Source organism: Aedes albopictus, chromosome 3, assembly GCF_035046485.1.
Source record: "Aedes albopictus strain Foshan chromosome 3, AalbF5, whole genome shotgun sequence".
NCBI lineage: Eukaryota > Metazoa > Arthropoda > Insecta > Diptera > Culicidae > Aedes > Aedes albopictus.
The window spans coordinates 170,139,239-170,158,833 of record NC_085138.1 but is presented as its reverse complement, the minus strand read 5'-3'; the positions used below and the strand labels follow the sequence as shown (position 1 = coordinate 170,158,833).

General features: G+C 39.9%; 1 protein-coding gene across 14 annotated transcripts in view; it reads right to left on the bottom strand.

The window, feature by feature from the left end:
- Positions 1-19,595, bottom strand: part of LOC109402762 (ras-specific guanine nucleotide-releasing factor 2-like) — an 839,143-nt gene that overhangs the window by 625,770 nt on the left and 193,778 nt on the right. For 12 of the 14 annotated variants that reach the window (XM_062861315.1, XM_062861326.1, XM_062861327.1 and 9 more), the window contains 8 exons: positions 18,208-18,314; positions 17,878-18,025; positions 16,803-17,111; positions 9,763-9,940; positions 9,179-9,601; positions 8,995-9,118; positions 7,345-7,688; positions 6,838-7,206 (listed from right to left, as the gene is read on the bottom strand). In XM_062861315.1, the coding sequence (XP_062717299.1) occupies positions 6,838-7,206; positions 7,345-7,688; positions 8,995-9,118; positions 9,179-9,601; positions 9,763-9,940; positions 16,803-17,111; positions 17,878-18,025; positions 18,208-18,314 (2,002 nt within the window). The remainder of the gene's footprint in view (positions 1-6,837; positions 7,207-7,344; positions 7,689-8,994; positions 9,119-9,178; positions 9,602-9,762; positions 9,941-16,802; positions 17,112-17,877; positions 18,026-18,207; positions 18,315-19,595) is intronic. The other 2 variants (XM_062861325.1, XM_062861329.1) reach the window with 1 other exon arrangement.

The window sequence follows — 19,595 nt, the reverse complement described above, 5'->3', positions numbered from 1 at the left end:
TTAAAGTTTTTCTTGGATTTCTCCCGAAGCTCCTTCGAGGATTCCCTCAAGAATTTCTTTCAAGATTTTCCAAGTGTGACCAGAAGTTGCTTCTGGGGTTTATCCAAGAGTTCCTTTAAAGATTCCTATTTCTGGGAATTTCAACCGTGGTTTCTTCCGGTATTTCTCCAGAATTTTCGTCCGGAAATCTCTGAGAATTGTTTTGTTCCTTGCTGTGCATGCATCGCTACAGATGGGCGCGTTCGCTATGGTCTTGCGCAAAAACGAAAACAATAGATGCTTAGTTTTGTGTTGTTTCTTGTCGTGAATGCATATGGTTTGGATCATTGGTTTGTCCTATGTCGCGTTCAGTTCATTCCTGTGTGGAATGGGCTTAAAGCTTCTGCTCCCTGATGGGGTGGATACGCGCGACAGGATTTCTTTTATTAGACATGTTTTCATATAGAAAAGTGATCGGTTGTGCGCGAAAGTGTTTATTGATCCATTGTCAGATCACATCACCAACCATAGGTGACTCCTAGACCTGACAATGTACCCTACTCTACTAACAAAAATTCCTTACCAAGACAATCGTGGAGACACTGGGATTCCCAGTCTCTATAACAACGGTTGTCTTACTAACATTCCCTTCCCTCCTCGATGACCGTAAGGACGTGGCCAGCGCCGTTATTGACATTACTTGTGAGTTCTCGAACTGTGCACATTGAGTATAGTATGCTAGTCCCAAGCCTTATTCATTGATTCATTGAGCAATTTCGATTGCTCTGGTCAATCACGGAGTAGCAACTACGAATTGTGCGGTCATCTATGCTCATGCTCATGCTCAGAATTTTCGTCCGGAAATCTCTCCTTCCTTTGATGATTTCTTCAAGAGCCTTCTGGGATTTTAAAGGTATTTCTTGGGATTCCGGGGAAATTGACTCTGGTAAACTCCAACGTAATTTTAAGTGATTCAGTTCTGATTCTTCCACGTGTTTCTTTTTAATTCCTAAAGAGGTTCCATTTGTCATGCATGCAGGAGTACTAGTGTTCGCCGACACAGCCCATCGTTGTGAATGCCCCTATTGGGAGGCAATGTGAGCCACTGCCTGCGGTCGTTGGATCTGACGGCAGCGATGAAGCGTCAAATGGGATGACGGGCAAAATATGATTATAGGCAGAAAGTGATTGAAAGTCGTAAACAACATTTTGGTTTTGCATTGGAAGCTTTCTTTTTGATTTGCAATTAACACTAAACTAAGGTAAACTGTTTATATTTCTTAATCTAGATTAAAACTTAGATCTATATTTTGAACTATCTACAGGTTGAAAATTTAAACATTAGAACACTGTTGTGAGTTAGACGAAACGGTAGTACGGAGACTGAAATGTGAACAAAACATGAATTTCATTTATAAAACCTATCCTTTAATAAACTTTCCTTTTAGCTTTAAGCTGATCTCACCGAATTCCTCGGGACTGATTACTGCTGAAAGAATTCCTGCTAAGTCTATCGCAACAACTAGGACTCCTCCAGAAATTGTTTTTCTGTGATACCTCCCAGAGTTCCTTCTGAGATTTCTACAAAGGTTCCTTCAGGGAATGTGTTTGCTTTTAGAATGTTTTCAGAAGTTCTTTTACCGGTATTCCCGTAAGGAAATCCTGGAGAAATATAATCTCAAAAGGAGCTTTTGAAGGAAACCCAGAACGAACATCTGGAGGAATTTATACAAAACTTCTGGAGATATTCCATAAAACAATTTTGGGGAATGAAGGAGGAACGCCGGAATGCGATTCCTAAGTAAACCCAGAAGAAGTTCCTAAAATAATTCTGGAATAAGTTCTGAATTTCTGAAAGAATACCTGAAAGGAAGAATCCTTGAAAAAATCCAGGGAAAATCTCCGGAGAAAATCATGAAGAAATCCCAATGGGAGAAATTCATGATGGAATTCTAGTTTCTGGAGTAATGGAATTCAGTTTCTGGAGTAATCCCCACATGAGCTAATGAAAAACCTCGCAAGAAGTTCTTGTTAAAATCTAGGAAAGATTTTTAGATAAATCATAGAAATAGCTCTTGGAGACATCTCAGAAGGAACATCTAAAGAAATCCCAGAAGACTTCAGAAGAAATCCTTAAAGGAAGGAGTGAATTCCGAAAGAAATAACGATAGAAATTTCCAGAAGGGTGAATCTTTGAAGGAACTCTTGGATAAATCCCAGAAGTAAATTCTGGTCAAACTTTGAAATTTTGGAGAAATCTCAGAAGGAACTGCAGGAGGTATTCGTAAAGGAAAACCTGAGGGAATCCTCGAAGGATCTTCTGGAGGAATCCATTTCAGACTCTAAGAAATTCCTTGAAGAATCTCAGAAAGAACTCATTGGAAAATCACAGAAGAAACTTTTGAAGAATTTCCAACTGCTGCAGGAATTCTCAAAAAAAAAATCAAAAAAGTACTTCTTGACGAACGGGATGAATGACCCATAAAAGGTTAAAATCCCTGGTAATAAACAAACAACAACAACAACTTCTTGACGAATATAAGAAGAAACCCATGAAGAAAGGATTCCCAAGAGGAACACCAGAAGAAACTGTTGGAGTAATTCAAGTGGGGTCCATCGAAGGACCTCTACAGAAATCTTAGAAATAACTTTTAAATCGATCTCTGAAGGCACTCATGGAGGAACTCTAGAAAGATTTCGTGAATGAATCGCAGAGAGAACTCCTGAAGGAATCTGCGAAAAAACTTCCGTAGGAATATCACAAGGAATTTATAGAGGAACTCAGAAGAAACTTCTGAAAGAATGCCTGAAGGAATTCATGGAGGATTATCACTCTGCAGAAACCGAATTCGCTTTTTTTACCAAAATGAAGTTCACTCATAAGCCCGTGGCTGTATACTAGCGTGAGTCATCGGAACCGTTTTCTTAGATCCAAGCTTTTTTGGATCCATTTCAGGTCCTGATTATCTGTGCAAAATTTGAGCACGATCGGTTGCCTCTACACTTTTTGCATTCCAATTGAAAATTGCATGGAATTTTACAACAGAACGCAGAGATACACCACAATGCATTTTATCACCTCAGTAGAAAATCGTCGGTAGAAACATAATATTCTTCGACATTGTTTCAAATTTATTGCCATACCTCCACAAAAAATGCTAATATCGTTATAAAAACTGGAGTGCAAATAGAAGCCGTGTTGTAGAACAGCGGCAAAATTCAAATTAAGAAGCAATGTAAAAAATTGTTGAAAAGATTTATTTTTAAAAATGCATACATTATTTGAAACGTTTTTGTAGAACATTTCGATTTTCTAGAAAAAATATTCATCAAAAAACAATAAAAAAAATCGTTAATTTTTATTTTTTTTATTTTTCCATTTTTTTTTTCTGGAGGAATCACAAAGGGAATTTCTATAGGAATCCTGGAAAAAATCTCTGGTCATAGGGGAATCATACGGGAGAGCATTTGAATCCTTCAGAGAAACTTCTGGAGCAATCCCAGCAAGCATTTCTAGAGTAATTTTATCAGGCGTTCCCGGGTGAATTCCGAATTGCCCACTCCAAGAATTCTTTAATTTCCTTCTGAGATTCCCTTAGAGAGTCTACTTAAAGTTTCTCTTGTGATTAGTTCTAGAATTTCTCCAAAAACTCGTCAGAATTTTCACTAGAATTTTTTCCAGGATTACCTGCTGGGATTCCTTCAGAAATTCTTCTCCAGATTCTTCAAAAGAATTTCTCCAGGGATGTCTCCAAGAATTCCTTACGGCATTCCTCCATGGATCTCCAAGGTATTTTGTAGGAATTCATCTAGGATTGTCCACTGGGATTCCTTTTGTGATTTCTACATGGGTTTTCAAATGGTTCCTGCAGAATTTCGTGAAACTTCTTCAATTATCTGATGGGATTCCTCGATTATCTCATATTTTTGTAATAATTTTCTCTTCCAGAGATTTTTCCAAGAATTCTTCCAGGAATTCCTGTGAGACGTCTGAAAATTCTTGCTGAGATTCCTTCAGAAATTCTTGATAGGGTACCTCCAGAAATTTCTGCTGTAATTTATCCATAAATTCATCCAGATACTTTTTCAAGGGATTATTTCAAAATTCAAAAATCCTCAACATTCCACCTGAACAAATTCCTGGAGGACTCTTAATCTTTCAGGACTGCACTGCGCTCACGCTGTATACGAGAGTTTTTTTGGTAGTGTTGTACTTTTTACAACGGCGCGCGTCCCGAAGGGTTAATAGCTATAGTTGTAGGAATACCATCTGTAAATGCTTCAGAAATTCAAAAAAAAATACCAAGAATAAAAATTTCAAGAGAATTCCCGCAGGAATTCTTGGATGAGCTCCTATGGAATGCTCTTCGGCTGTTCGGGTCCGTATGAAGTTGGTCACCAATATTAACTTCTTTTCCCGATCAGCCTAGATAGCTGTGTAGTGTCGGTAGCGGTTGTCTCAATTGGTTAAGAATAACACTACGGACCACCTGTTTCGGTAGTAAAAGTCCACTAAACAGGGAACCCCAATCCAAGGTGTCAGGCGGCCCGTGCTGATGGATGAATGGTTGAGGGGGTTTGAAATATGCTCGATCTTTAACGGAGCCCGTAACGTAGGTAGATCGCCTTTATGTGTTGCGTTACGGTTCAAGATCTACCAAACCGAACCCTAGTGACATCCAGTTTGTGAAGTTGGGGTAATGTGTTTTGGTAATAAGGATTCATGGTACAAATCCTTGTTACTAGTGACAGTTTCTAAAATTGCATTTATTCTGCCTTGCTGATAGTTAAAGAATCGGACTTTGCCCACCCGAGACTACACTTGATGTTAGGAAAACAAACATGCTTTACGTATCTAATTGCGTACTAACCTATCAAGGACTGTTAAGTTCTGGTAATTCAAGGACTCACGTGCATTCTTATTGCAGAATACATTCTCTAATTTGACAGAGTTTTGCAACTAGCCTAAAGTCCCGGGTTTTTCTTTGTTGTCCTGGGACTAAACTAGAAGCAAGACATGGATGGGGCTAGAGTTCCGATGCATGGATAAATATCAGTACCACCGGTTTGTTTTATTTTCAGAATTCAAATCGATAGTGTTTGATTAGGGGCGCTCTTTCACTGGGATTTCAATATCTATGATGACGGGACCTTTTTATCGCAATCTATTTCTTGCACCTCTGGGATAACAAAACAGGAACTGTACAGAAATCGATGCTTCATTGCCTCACCTCTCAATGACAATGGAGTAGTACGACATGCCTTAAATACTAAGGATACGGGTAATACCCCAAAAGATCTAAATACTGGTCGCAGTGGCTCACCCGAACAGAAAAAAAATGGAATGCCCTCTGCGATTCCTCGGAAATTTCCCAATAGAATTTCATCTTGTGATTCCTCCAGGAAGTTCTCTTGAAGTTCCTCCAAGAATACCTCGCAAGATTCCTTCAGAGATTTCATCAAGAATTCTTGGAAATACTCTTGGAATATACCCAGGAATTACTGGTGAGATACTGTCGGAATTCTTACTGGAATCCTTCAAGGAACGCTTACTGAGATTCCTTAGGCATGAATATTTAGCTAGAATATCTCCAAGCATTGCAATTGAGAATCCCCTAGGGATTATAGGAGGATGTGCAACGGGTGCATGGAAAACGCAGGAAATAATTCCTGAAAGATTCCCATCAGAAATGTCTGAAGGAACCCCAGTAGGAATTCCTAGAAGAATTTCAAGAAGATTTCCAGTAGGAATACAAAGAGCAGTTGCTCTGCATCTCACTTTTTAATGTGTTGGCGCATAATCAGAGATTGTTTTAAGTAAGGTTTGGTCTAAGCCGTTCCGAAACTGAAATGCGGCGTATCTAAGTTGATGCTTGGACGATTTTGTTTCCTGGTTAATCAGTGCAACTAGTTACGCTCATCTTAATTCCGGACCGCAGTGTATCGGTTATTGACTGGCCGATTCTGGTTAACCCTCTAATACCCAAATTTTTGATTTTGATCTAAGTATAATTTTTCGTCATCTAAAATCGATTTAAGCATGTTTTGGAAGATGATTCTTTTTAATTCTCGATTTTGCAAGTTTCGGTTTTTGATTTTTCTTATTTTTATTTTTTGACATCCCTCCACTTTTATGTTTTTCCTGGAAGCCCTTTCGGGATGCGGATTTTTTGAGACGAAAACATTTTAAGATTTTATGACTATTGTTGAAATATTATTATTTTTTTTTTATTGACAATATTATTTTTCGTATAATTTGAAGGAAAATAATTTTAGAGTGTATTCGACTCCCTTAAACTATTTTACTTTGATAGAATGAATTGGGAAAAATTTAAAATATGTGATTTGTAACGATTTAATACAAAATAAACAATGACTTCTGAAAGGTGACTAAAACATCAATTTTCCAATGATTTAAAAAAATGTAAATACGCCTTAAAAGACACCAAAAATCATTTTGAGATATACAGAGCAGTCCTAAATGTCAGCCAAAAATATAAAAATTTTGATTGTCCACGAAACTAAAATTACAAAAATGCTCAAACTATACCCCGTCTAAAGGCGGGGTTGGGTATTAGAGGGTTAACTGGAAATTGGTTTCGTATCGTTTAGTATCGGGTCGGCTAGATAACAGCTCAATGCCAAGAATGCGGTACAACCTAATATTATGACAACTAATATCAGAACACATTGAACTTAGGTATCAAAAATTCTAAATTTGGTAACTAAAATTGTTTTAGTCACTGAATTTATGTGAACGAAGTGGATGGTCAGAATTCGCGAGCCTCTGCCGACCTATGAATTAGCTAATCAAGCAGTTTTGAATCAACACAATCTTTACCTTCCTAAAATACTTACCCGAAACCGAACTAGCACCGGACGTTCTCCGTGGGGACGCCCGTCCATCCTGGTAGGGCAGCTCTAAAAAATCCGTCTGATGATCACAGTCGTACGACGGTTCCGTTGGAGGATCGTAGAATACACTTTTCAGTGCTTTCAGCACCGTTTCTCCATCGGTGAACACACGGTAGGTGAGCAGGAACGTGTTCAAAAAGTCGATCGATAGGAACCGTAGGTCAGTCAACCGTTGCAGCAGTCGTTCCGGGGTCGCATAACGAACCTGAGGTAATTTGCATGAGTTGAGCGTTCGGGAAAATCGAATGTCCACGTCGTCCTTGAACAGTCTCGGGTCGGCTCGGAGCGCTTGATGTCCTGCAAAGATGGATCCTTCATAGTTTTACCCGCGACCCCAAGGTTACACGTGCGACATAGAAAAGAAAAACACCGAGAATCAGAGATAAATAGAATAAGACAAGATTGAAGAACATTCATTCAACACGGAGTTTGGATGAGCACAACATTTACCTCCAGACGAGCTCCCGATTCCAGGCGACAGTAGCGAGTGCATATGAATATTGTCCAAACACTGCGATATATCACTAATCCAGGCTTCCTTGTCTTGAATGGTCGGCGCAACTAAGTGAATAGTGTGCCTTATCCCGGACTTTATTTCTACGATTATCTTGAAATCACGATTTCCGGCATTGACCGTTTCGGTTACACTCAAAGTACTGCCTTTGGTGGAGGCGGAACACACGGAGGCATTCTCCTCCTCGTGTTGCACTTCGCTGGGGTCCTCGACGAGGGTAGCATCCGCCAGCGGAATTTTACCCACGTCCGGTAGTAAGTGCAACCGACCTCCGGATGTTCTGTAAAAAAAAAGTTAAAAACAAATTGTATTTTAAAAGCTAAACGGAAATGGTGTAGCCCGTGTAGCTGCCGGCTTAGAATAGCACTACGGACCACCTGTTCCGGGGGTAAAAGTCCACCAAACAGGTAACCCCAATCCAAGGTGTCAGGCGACCCGTGCTGAGGGATGAATGGTTGAGGGGGTTTAAAAGATGCTCGATCTTTAACGGAGCCCGTAGCGTGGGTAGATCGCCTTTTTGGGTTGCGTTGCGGTGATAGATCTACCAAACCGAAATCTAGTGTCGTCCTATTTTTCAATTTTGGAATATGTGTTCTTGTAATTCAAGGAGTTATAGCATTTAGTCCTACTACTGGTGTTTTGGTGACTTCCAGTTTTTGAATAAAACTGAGTTTACCAACTTTACTTTGCATATAGTTAAAAACCTCACCATCTGAGGCTAAACTCAATGCAAAGGAAATCAAATTGGGTTAGGGATCCATGTATGTACCAACTCTTCGAAGACTGGAAAGTGCTAGTACGCAAGGAACATACTAGAATCCTTATTACTGAACACATGTTCCATTATTGGAATGATATTGCTGCTAATGTTAAAACCCGGGTCCTAAACTTCCTACTGGGGAGAATTTAGCAGTAAAACAAGGATGATGCTAGGTTTCCGATGCATGGCCAATATCAGTACTCTTGTTTTGTTTTCTAAGAAAACAAAACAAAAACTGTATCAAAATCGATACTTTATTGCCCCTCAATGGCAATTGAGTAATGCGACATGCACTACACTAAGGATACGGGTAATGTCACAATAGATCTAAAAACTGGTCGCAGTGACAAACCCGAACAGGAATAAAAAAAAAAAAAAACGGAAATGGTAACTGGTCAAACTATAAGTCAAACAAAAGTTGGACTTTATTAGAAACATTGTAAAGCAAACTCATCAAGAATGCCAAGGAATACGACCAAAGTTTCCTCAAATAATTTCTCCGGAGATACCAACGGTACATTCGCAAAAAAAACTCCTCACAGATTCCACAGTTTTTTTAGAGCATTCATAAATTTTCTCAAACATTAATTCATATATTCTCGCGATAGGAAGTTTAGGTTCTCTAGAATAAAAATTAATTTCATTTGGGATTGTAGTCTGTAGCATTCCAGAAATTCACAATTTTGTTAACATTTATTATTTTTGTTATGTGCAAACTATGCCATAAAGGTTCTTGTCTATAAGGTTAACCACTGGCATCAACTGTCAGAAAATGCCATATATGTACCAAAGAATTTCGAACTTAACTAATCCATAAAACTCTTACCTCGTTGCTATAATCATATGGTTGGAGAAGAGAAAGCACTGTCGAACATGGTCCCGGTCGCTTTTGAACGAAGCCAGACGACTCAGAAGCTTTCCTTTCCCCGGTGGAACTTGTACCAAACTTCCTGCAAAAGAACAAGCACATTATTTATCCAGCAAAGCTTATTCTAAATGGAGAAGCTCACCCTGCCGCACAAACACCTGATTGACGTCGAGCAGTATGTCACACCCCTCGACGATCATGCGCTCTACGGCCAGGTTCTTTCGTAGGTTTTCGGTTTCCGAGACCTCATCGTGCATTTGGCGCGAAAGGTCCTCCAGTTGCTGGCGCGCACTTTGCAAGCTTTTACGCTCCACGTGGTCATGCGGCGTATGAGCCAGCAGCTCGTGCAGTGTGATGATGTATCGAGGGATTTGGTGCATCGGATATGTGAGAAAAGTTTCCAGACTGCGCCCCTGGCAGGAGGGCTTTGCTTCCAGCCGCTTCAGCACGGACGCGAAGTTCGTGTTGCTCTTGCACTCGGTCAGTACCTGCAAACTGTAGTGATGGTTGCGTACGTACTCCTGGTAGATGCTTAACATGGGCAACAACATATCGAAAAGATCACCTAGAAATGTAGTTAGAAATTAAAGCTAATTTTATACAACAATGATAAATGCGATAAGGTGAAGCAGTTGCACGATTATCTGGACCAGGAGCTGGGAGACGAGGCACAACGAGACACTGTGGGACGAGACAGCTGTTTTGGCGGTTTGATATTTGTCTTACCAAGAACCAAAGTTGGCCACGACTCCAGGCGTGAGGTTAGGCCCTTCAGGAAGATCTGATGCAGGAACAGAACCGTTTCGGAGTTGAGGAAGATCGAATTGACGTCTTCGTGCGAGCATGGAGGACGCTTAGAACTGGCGGCCATTTTGAAGGGACGCAGGAAACACGCGACGAGTACCTGAGGAAAAAGTTGAATATTAAATGTTAAACGCTAATATCGTCCCTTTATGCTAGAACTAGGTAACTCAAAATTTGACGTTTTTGAGTTGAATATTCCCTTATATCGAGCTTTTTGAGCTCTATTATATATCCAAAGACCATTGAAATACGATTAAAAACGACGAAAATATTCGCCATTTTCAAAACTAGGTATCTTAGTGAAGAATACAAGAACTGAGTGCTATTAACTAAGAAAATTATATATTTTTTCAATTACACAGGTAAAAAGCCATCGGAGTTTGGACGGGGAAATGTTACTAGTCATTCCCCAACTAACATTTTTGCTGTATAAGAGCTTAAACGAGCTTTCTACCAAAAGCGTTTGCTCCATAAGCTTTTATGCAGCTACTGTTGTTAGTAGGGTCTTTTGTTAATAGATTGAAAATCTACCACTGTTTTTTTAGTTTAGGCCTAAAAACTTAAAATATTTTACTTGTATTGATTTAGCTAAAAATTGTGATTGTTCGTAGACGATTATTTTATGAACATTTTAAGGTGTCATGTTGGTAGTTATCAGGCATTTTAGCAAATTCAGTAATTACATGTAAATTTCAATATGTGAAACCTTTTAAATTTGCATACTGCAACAAGAAAACTGAAAAGAATGATATCAATAGTGGTAAAAACTATGTATCTCAGAACATCTCCTCCATTATTTATGTTGTATTTTGAGTTCTATAACTAGGTAACTCGACAATTTTTCAACCATTTATTGTTTTTATCAGAGTTTTAAACCAAAATAGTTCAAAACTTTTTTTGAAGCAGAAAGAGTTGAAGCTGAATAAGCAATCAATGCTAAAAAATAATTATTTTAAAGACCGCATACCTTTGGAACAACAGCATGAAAAGCTGTAAAGTCGTTTTTCTCGAAACAATGATTTTCGAGTTACCTAGTTCTAGCATTAAGGAGGCGATAATATCGTCCCCTTAACCTTCCGTAACTCGCGCGGTTGACTACCTGCGTCAGCACCACACTAATGCTGAGTACAAGAAGCGAGATTTTTTCAACGTGTTGTACAAAATACAACAGCGCGATCGCTCGAGGGTTAATGCTAGAACTAGGTAACTCGAAATTTGACGTTTTTGAGTTGAGTATACTATTATATCGAGCTTTTTGAGCTCTATAATATATCCAAAGACCAATGAAATACGATTATAAACGATGAAAACATTCACCATTTTTAAAACTAGGTATCTCAGTGTAGAATACAAGAACTGAGTGCTATGACTAGGTAACTAAGAAAATCATATCTATTTTCAACCGCACTGGCTAAAAACTATCAGACGCTTGGCCTTGAGAATGTTACTTGACATTATTTTGCTAGTAGATTGAAAATGTAGTACTGTTTTTCATTTTAGGCTTAAAAACTTAAAATATTTTACTTGTATTGATTTAGCTAAAAACTGTGATTGTTCGTAGACGATTATTTTATGAACATTTTGAGGTGTCATGTGGTGATATAGCAGGCATCCTAGCAAATTCAGTAATTACATGATAATTTCAATATGTAAACCCTTTTAAATTTGCAGACTGCAGCAAGAAAACTGAAAAGAATGATATCAATAGTGGTAAAAACTAGGTATCTCAGAACATCTCTTCCATTATTCATGTTGCATTTTGAGTGCTATAACTAGGTAACTCGACAATTTTTCAACCATTTATTGATTTTATCAAATGTTTAAACGAAAATAGTTTAAATCTTTTTCTTGTAGCAGAAAGAGTAGAAGCTGAATGAGCAATCAATGCAAAAAATATGTATTTTGAAGGCTCCATACCTTTGGAACAACTGCATCAAAAAAATGTAAAATTTTCAAAGTCGTTTTTCTCAAAACTATTTTTATTTTCGAGTTACCTAGCTGTAGCATTAAGAGGACGATATGTAGTCTGCCTTTCCGAGGAAGGTTTTGGGACAGATGGCCGAATGATAGTTGGTCAAATAACAATGCATTGAAAGACAAATGCCCGAAAGAAGAGATGATCAAATAAACAGATTAACAAATGAACAGATGGCTGAATTCATATTAAAATTTTCTCCTTCTTTTTACTAAAAGCAGATATTCACAGGAACTCGGTAAAATGTCTTTCGATCATTTGCCATAAGACTCCGAAAAGAACTCTTCTACATACAGGGGATGGCCAAAATGTTTGGGATAGGCAACTTGTTTTCTCCCACATAAAAATTCAATATGCTGTAACTTTTCATAGAGATGCCGGGGCCCGTGGCGTAGTTGGTCACACGTTCGCTTCATATGCGGATGGTCATGGGTTTGATTCCCAGCTCCGGCACTTGCATTTTTTCGTCAGTTGCTTTTCCCCCGGGAGCAACTGACACTGACCCTCTTCTGAGCCCCATGGCTCAAACGAACCCGGATACCTGGACATCGGCGAACTGCTACTCATAATGGACCCCCAATCGAACTGGAAAGGAACAATGGCCATCCATCATCATCCTTGTGCTCATTATTCTACTAGGTATGAAGTAGAAAAAGTGAAAGCAGCAGAAAGGCAACCAGTTCGATAAAGTAGAATAGAATCTAGGCGCTGTACAAAATGTAAGTGCAGCTGTCAATTGAAATTGCTCACGTAGTGCCCCAGTGGACAATAGAGCTGTAAATTTGGTTAAGTGATTAAGAATAAAAAAAAAAACTTTTCATAGAGTGCATCAAAAAATCTCAAATTTTGACTGCTTGTCAACCTATTATATGTGCATCATTGGTACGAATTTGGGCTCGATTGATTAATGTTTCGAAAAGTTATAACCGTTTGGGTAAAACACTATTATTTAGACAACTAATTTTTGAACTGTCATATCTCGGAAACCAGTGAACCGAATTTAATGAATTTTTTACCGTTTATTAACAATATATTGATACTTAATACGACGTTATAAAATTTAATATTTTCTCACGCTGAATTAAATTATACCGGGTTGAAATTTTTACCCATATAGAGGAAAATAAGTCAAATTTACAATACCACACAAAAATTACTAAATGTGTTCATCCTTCAATCTAAATAGGCTCTTATATATCTGAATGGAGATAACTTGAGAACAGAAGTGGAAAATCTTTGGATATCAACACCAAAATTTATTGACATTGATGTAAAAAAATGCATTTTTCGAGAAAAATGCAAAAAGTGTCAATCCACGATAAATTTTTTCAACGATTAAAAAATACCTATGTTTTAATAGTTTGTGAAGCATTTACATATTGTTAGTGTACGTTCAAAATTTTATTCAATTCGGTTCACTGGTTTCCGAGATACGACAGCTCAAAAATGAGTTGTCTAAAAAATAGTGTTTTACCCGAACGGTTCTAACTTTGCGAAACATTGATCAATCGAGCCCAAATGTGTACCAATGATGCACATATAATATGTTGACAAACAGTCAAAATTTGGGATTTTTTGATGTACTCTATGAAAAGTTATAGCATGTTGAACTTTTCTGTGAGAGAAAAAAAAGTTGCCTATCCCAAACATTTTGGCCACCCCCTGTATATATATAAATAACGTCACCAAAAGTTTCAGTAAAGTTTATACACCTGTCATTTGCGTGGGGAAGTAAATGATAGCAGAACGACAAGGATAATGTTTTATCGAAAATGTAGCTGTGATGCTAAAGTTTTCATCTGAGCTTTTTTTCTGTTTAATATACAGGTTGTGCTTTAGAGTTATGTTCTCTGGGTTAAAGCCTTTCGGAAGCTCTGGGATACCGATGTTTGAGTTATAAGTTTTAGTGAGTGTCTTTTAAAATTGCATTCTTTTTTAACAGGCATTTCAACTTCGTAATGATACACAATTTTATAGTGTATTGTCAAATGTCCATTATGTTAACATGTTTATATCACTTATGATATTCTACACCAGGGTTCCTCAAACTATGGAACGCGATCTTCACAGGAGTCTCAAGCCTTTAACCGGGCGGTCTCGAAGAGTCGTTGTTCTATGGTTGATTGATTGATTTGTCATCAGAGACTTTCAGCCCTTAGCTGGTTCATCTCTGCATTGTTATATGGCTTCGTTTGCTGAATTTTTAAAAGCCCAAATACGATAATGGATGCTTTTGATTGTAGAGTAAGACTGTCTTTCTCTAGAATCCAATTTATTTTTAATAAATGTAACTAGTCAAAAGCAGTTAGTAGTGGCCCTACCAACGGAAGAGCAGCTTGAAGCAGCTCCACTTGAAGATGGCTGGAGGGACATCCGATCCGCCATAGGTAGTACCTCAGCTACAGCACTAGGCTTCGCGACTCCGAATCACAGAAACGTCTGGTACGACGGCGAATGTGAACAGTTGAAAAACGAGAAGAATGCAGCATGGGCGAGAATGCTGCAACACCGTACGAGAGCGAATGAGGCACGTTATAGACATGCACGGAACAGGCAGAACTCAGTCTTCCGGATGAAGAAGCACCAGCAGGAAGAACGAGATCGCGAAGCGAACACGCAGAACTCGATGTACACAGCGCAACGAGTAACTTTCACGCAGCGACCGAAAAGACAAAAGAATTTTCACGCAGATTTGTGTAACACTGGATCAACACAAAAAATGTGCTGATCCGGTGTTACACAAATCTGCGTGCAAATTCTTTTGTCTTTTCGATCGCTGCGTGAAAGTTACTCGTGTGCTGTGTTGTTTCATTTAAGGGTGAAGGAAGAGCTGTATCGCGCTAAGGACACACGAAAGTTCTACGAGCAACTGAACCGCTCGCGCAGAGGCTTTGTACCACAAGCCGACATGTCCCGAGATAATCACGGGAATATTCTCACGAGCGAGCGTGAGGTGGTCGAGAGGTGGCGACAGCATTACGATGAGCACCTCAATGGCGACGTTGCAACTACCGAAGGTGGCGTGGTAACAGATCTAGGAGTATGTACACAGGTCGAAAGACTTCCGGCCCCTGACCACCAAGAGGTTGAGGAGGAGGTTGGCCGGTTGAAAAACAACAAAGCCGCTGGAGCAGATCAACTACCAAGTGAGTTTCTAAAATACGATGGAGAAACACTGGTGAGAGCACTACACTGGGTCATTACCAAGATTTGGGAGGAGGAAGTATTATCAGAAGAAAGGAATGGATGGAAGGTGTTCTAGAATCACGTGGAAGGATCCACACGCGCGTAGAATCCACGCGACGTGTGTGGAATCACCATCACTGACGACAGTCAATGATGATGATGATGCCGGGTGCGGCTACGACGGCGGCGCTCGCTACTGCTCTCACGGTGGGTACTCACGGCACTCGCTCTCTCGCTGTTAGTCGCTGCTATTTCGTCGGCTCGAGTGAGTGCGTGTGCTTCGTCACGATGATCGATGATGGTTCCGATGCAATGGTTGGTGGTCGCGCAGCTTACCATGCTGCTGCCGTCATTTGAAGCGTATGTTCGCGAACAGAAGGTATCGTGTGTCCCATCTACAAAAAGGGCGACAAGTTGGATTGCGGGAACTATCGCGCGATCACACTACTGAGCACTGCCTGCAAGATATTCTCTTAAATATTATGCCGCCGTCTATCACCGATTGCAAGAGAGTTCGTGGGGCAATATCTGGTTGGATTTATGGATGAACGCGCTACAACGGACCAGATGTTCGCCATCCGCCAGGTGTTGCAGAAATCGATCGAGAACAGCTATGGCAGATTATGCACGAATACGGATTCCCGGATAAACTGACACGGTTGATCAAGGCGACGATGGATCGAGTGATGTGCGTAGTTCGAGTATCAGGGACACTCTCGAGTCCCTTCGAATCTCGCAGAGGGTTACGGCAAGGTGATGGTCTTCCGTGCTTGCTGTTAAATATTGCTTTAGAGGGTGTAATTCAGAGAGCGGGGATAAACACGAGTGATACGATTTTCACGAAGTCCGCCCAGCTGCTTGATTTCGCTGATGATATTGATATTATATTTAATTTGAGACGATGGCGAAAACGTACATCCGACTAAAGAGTGAAGCCAGGAGAATCGGATTAGTCATAAATGTGTCGAAGACAAAGTACATGATGGCAAAGGGCTCCAGGGAGGAATCAGCGCGCCCGCCACCCCGAATTTATATCGACGGTGATGAAATCGAGGCGGTTGAAGAATTCGTGTACTTGGGCTCACTGGTGACCGCCGACAACGACACCAGCAGTGAAATTCAGAGGCGCATTGTGGCAGGAAATCGTGCTTACTTTGGACTCCACAAGTTCGCCGTAAGTAACACGAAGTTAACTATCTACAAAACGCTGATTAGACCGGTCGTTCTCTATGGTCACGAAACATGGACCCTACGTGCAGAGGACCAACGTGCCCTTGGAGTTTTCGAACGGAAGGTGTTGCGCACCATCTACGGCGGAGTGCAGATGGAAGACGGGACTTGGAGAAGGCGAATGAACCACGAGCTGCATCAGCTGCTGAAAGAACCAACCATCGTCCATACTGCAAAAATCGGTAGGCTACGGTGGACGGGTCACGTCATCAGGATGTCGGATAGCAACCCGACTAAAATGGTTCTCGAGAGTCATCCGACCGGTACAAGAAGACGTGGAGCGCAGCGAGCCAGGTGGGTCGACCAAGTGGAGGACGATCTGCGGACCCTACGCAGAGTGCGGAACTGGAGACAAACAGCCATAGACCGAGTGGAATGCAGACGGCTACCATGTACAGCAGAGGCCACCCCGGCCTTATCCTAATCGATGCAATGATGCTCGATTTTCATTGAAAAGTACACAAAATTTGATTTTAGTTTTGTTTTTCCATGATATTCAGCCAATGTGTAAAAAGCACAGGTTTTAAAAAAATATGTATAGTACCAATAGTGCTTCCCGCTTAAAACTCACCTCCAGCTGTTCCAGGTACTCCTCTTCGGCTTCAACCATGCTGAACACCAAGTGGTTTCGTTTCCGCATACTTTCCGCGTGGGGTGACCGTATGTACTCTTCGACTATTTGCTTCCAACGGCGACGGCACAGCCAGCCGCGAAAAAAGCTCTGCACCTTCTTAATCTTCCTCAGCTCGAGCGAATCCTGCACGGACGCACACAGACCGGACAGCGACGAGTGGTCGTCCTGGCCTTCGGCCGGTACGCTGAAGCTCCCTCGCGGCGTAGCGTGGTAGCTGGTGCGGGTCTCTTTGCGAAGCGCATATAACTGCAAACGACGGAAAAATAAACAAGATGAGAGTAGGTATGTTCGTATTCGAACCAGATTGAACCGGCCGCAGTGAGTGGCCACAATCGGTCAGCTTGGAAGCGCGTGGGAAGTGGTCCTTCTTCTGTTGGCATGATCTATGCAGTGGGACTTATTCCTATTAGGACAGTGGTTTTCAATCCATCCCATGTCACCACAAATTAATTTTTACTAAACCTCGTTATATTACTTAATCAAATTGTAACTAGATGAATGATTATGGAAAGTCTCTTTAATAAAGGCAAATTAATCAAATCAATGAATGATTACGCCATATTTGGAAGAAAACCAAGCATGCTTTCTGAATGGGTTACGTTGAAAACCACTGCGCTGCTAAGACATAAAGGTTGTAGTTCCCAACGAATAGAAAAGTCGTTCAACGTTGAATAAAAAGCGAAGCTAAGAAAAACAATGAGTTTCCCTTGCATTTTGAAATCAAAACGAATGGGTAACGGAAGTAGAAAAAATCACATAAATGAAACAGAATGGACCAGGCCAACATAAAAGTAAAGCAACACCAAAACAATAATTGACTTCCTTTCCGGCTATAGCGATGAAGCAGCGAATGTAGTGCCCCTACACGACGGCCAGACCATAAGCACAGAAAGTATACGTCTTTCCGGTTTACCTCCGCCCACTCCACCGACAGGGGGTGTCAAAGGTTGAAACAATGCAGCAGCGAGCGAATGATGCGATGCGAGCAAAGGGAAAAACAAATACCACTTACCTCGGCTCTGAGCTTCCGTATTTCAGACACAAGCTCTTCACATTGCATAGTGTACTGCCATTTAGCTGTTTTCTCGCTTTCAACGACCTGCAGCAGGTGAACGTGCTTCTGTTCGAGCTCCTCCTTTTGCAAGAGCAGTTTGTTGAAGCTGAGGGAGAAAAAAACGCACATACAATGCGATGTTACTGGACTAGGTTCAATAGCCAATTCAACGGAAAGCACTGATTTCTATAGAAAAGTTTTGCTCAATGAACAAATTGGTTTACAGCCATCAGGAGCCATGTGGTCAATAAGTAGAGGTCTTTTCCAAGAAAAGAAACGTCTCATTACCTTGCCTCCCGAATGGCAATTATCCAGGTTGAACATTCCGATTCCGAGGTGGCCCGCAGCTCGTATTGTCGCTGATTTTCTCGTCTGTAGCAAATGACAAAGCAGTGCTGAAATTGTAAGATGATAAAGTATTTATTACCCAACAATAGCTTTTAGGTTCATTTCATTAGTCTGTATGGCAATGTATTGAAGTACACTTGAATCTCTTCCCGAGCAAAGTCCAACATCAAAATGACAGCAAATTGATAACATTTTTTGTAATCTACATCAAATTGATAACACGATTTGATTTCAAATGTTTGCGATCTTATCTGACATCAAATTTTGTTATTATTTTGATGTTGTTTTCAAGTGGCATTCATTTAACATTTTTATAGGAAATACTACGTTTAAGACATGTGAATATTGAAAAAGAAATATATGATGTGTTTTAAAGTCATAAAACATATATTTGTATGAAATACTTACAGTAAAATGTAAATTTTGATAATGTTGTAATTTTTATTTTATCTACTAAACAAATCTACTACGCTGCAGTTTATCGACCATGACCATTAATCTACTTGACTGCTGAATTTGCATTTTGAAATGAAATTTATGATATCACCTTCCATATTTATAGAAACGCTGACACATTGTCGGAAATAGTTTTTAGTTTTCTTCAGAACTAGAATATCACTCTCTATATATGAATACATGTTTTTAAATAGCTGTTTAGTGATTAACTTGGTTGCAACAATATACGACACATTGCTTTTATCAGTCAGGATCTGCTCTATACGGTAAAATTCATCATCAACGGAAACGTAAGAATCATCATAGCCAAGTTTTTTACAAGATAAATTTGTTCGGAACTGAATGTTTCCAATATACATTCGGTCATGGTAACTGAAAACCTTCTCTTGTACGTCATTATCTATAACCATATTTTTTGGCAATGTATATGACAATCTATAATCATAATGTAGGTCGGCGAATTTCTTTGTGCTCCATATTTTTGAATGCCACAGCTTAATTTCTGGATTTGACACAATCTCATACTGACATATTCTGTTCATGATGTATTTCGTGCTAATCTGAATTACGGGGTGATTATTGCCTGTGCGATATTTCAGAACAACTCCATTAGCGTTTTCGTAGGGAAATAAAGAAGAATTCCATAATGCACCAAAGTTTCTGGTACTCTCCGATAAATGAGTTAACAAATGAACGTTAAACACCATGTTTTCTTCTCCGTAAAATTTGCTAAAATCTCTGACAAAGCGATTAAGAGATTGCTCACAAATATTGATCTGTGCCTGGGTCAAATGTACGTCTAACAGTTCAAATATACATGATGCCAATAACATGAAATGATGCAGAAATTTTCTAGGGAGAATTTTATAAAA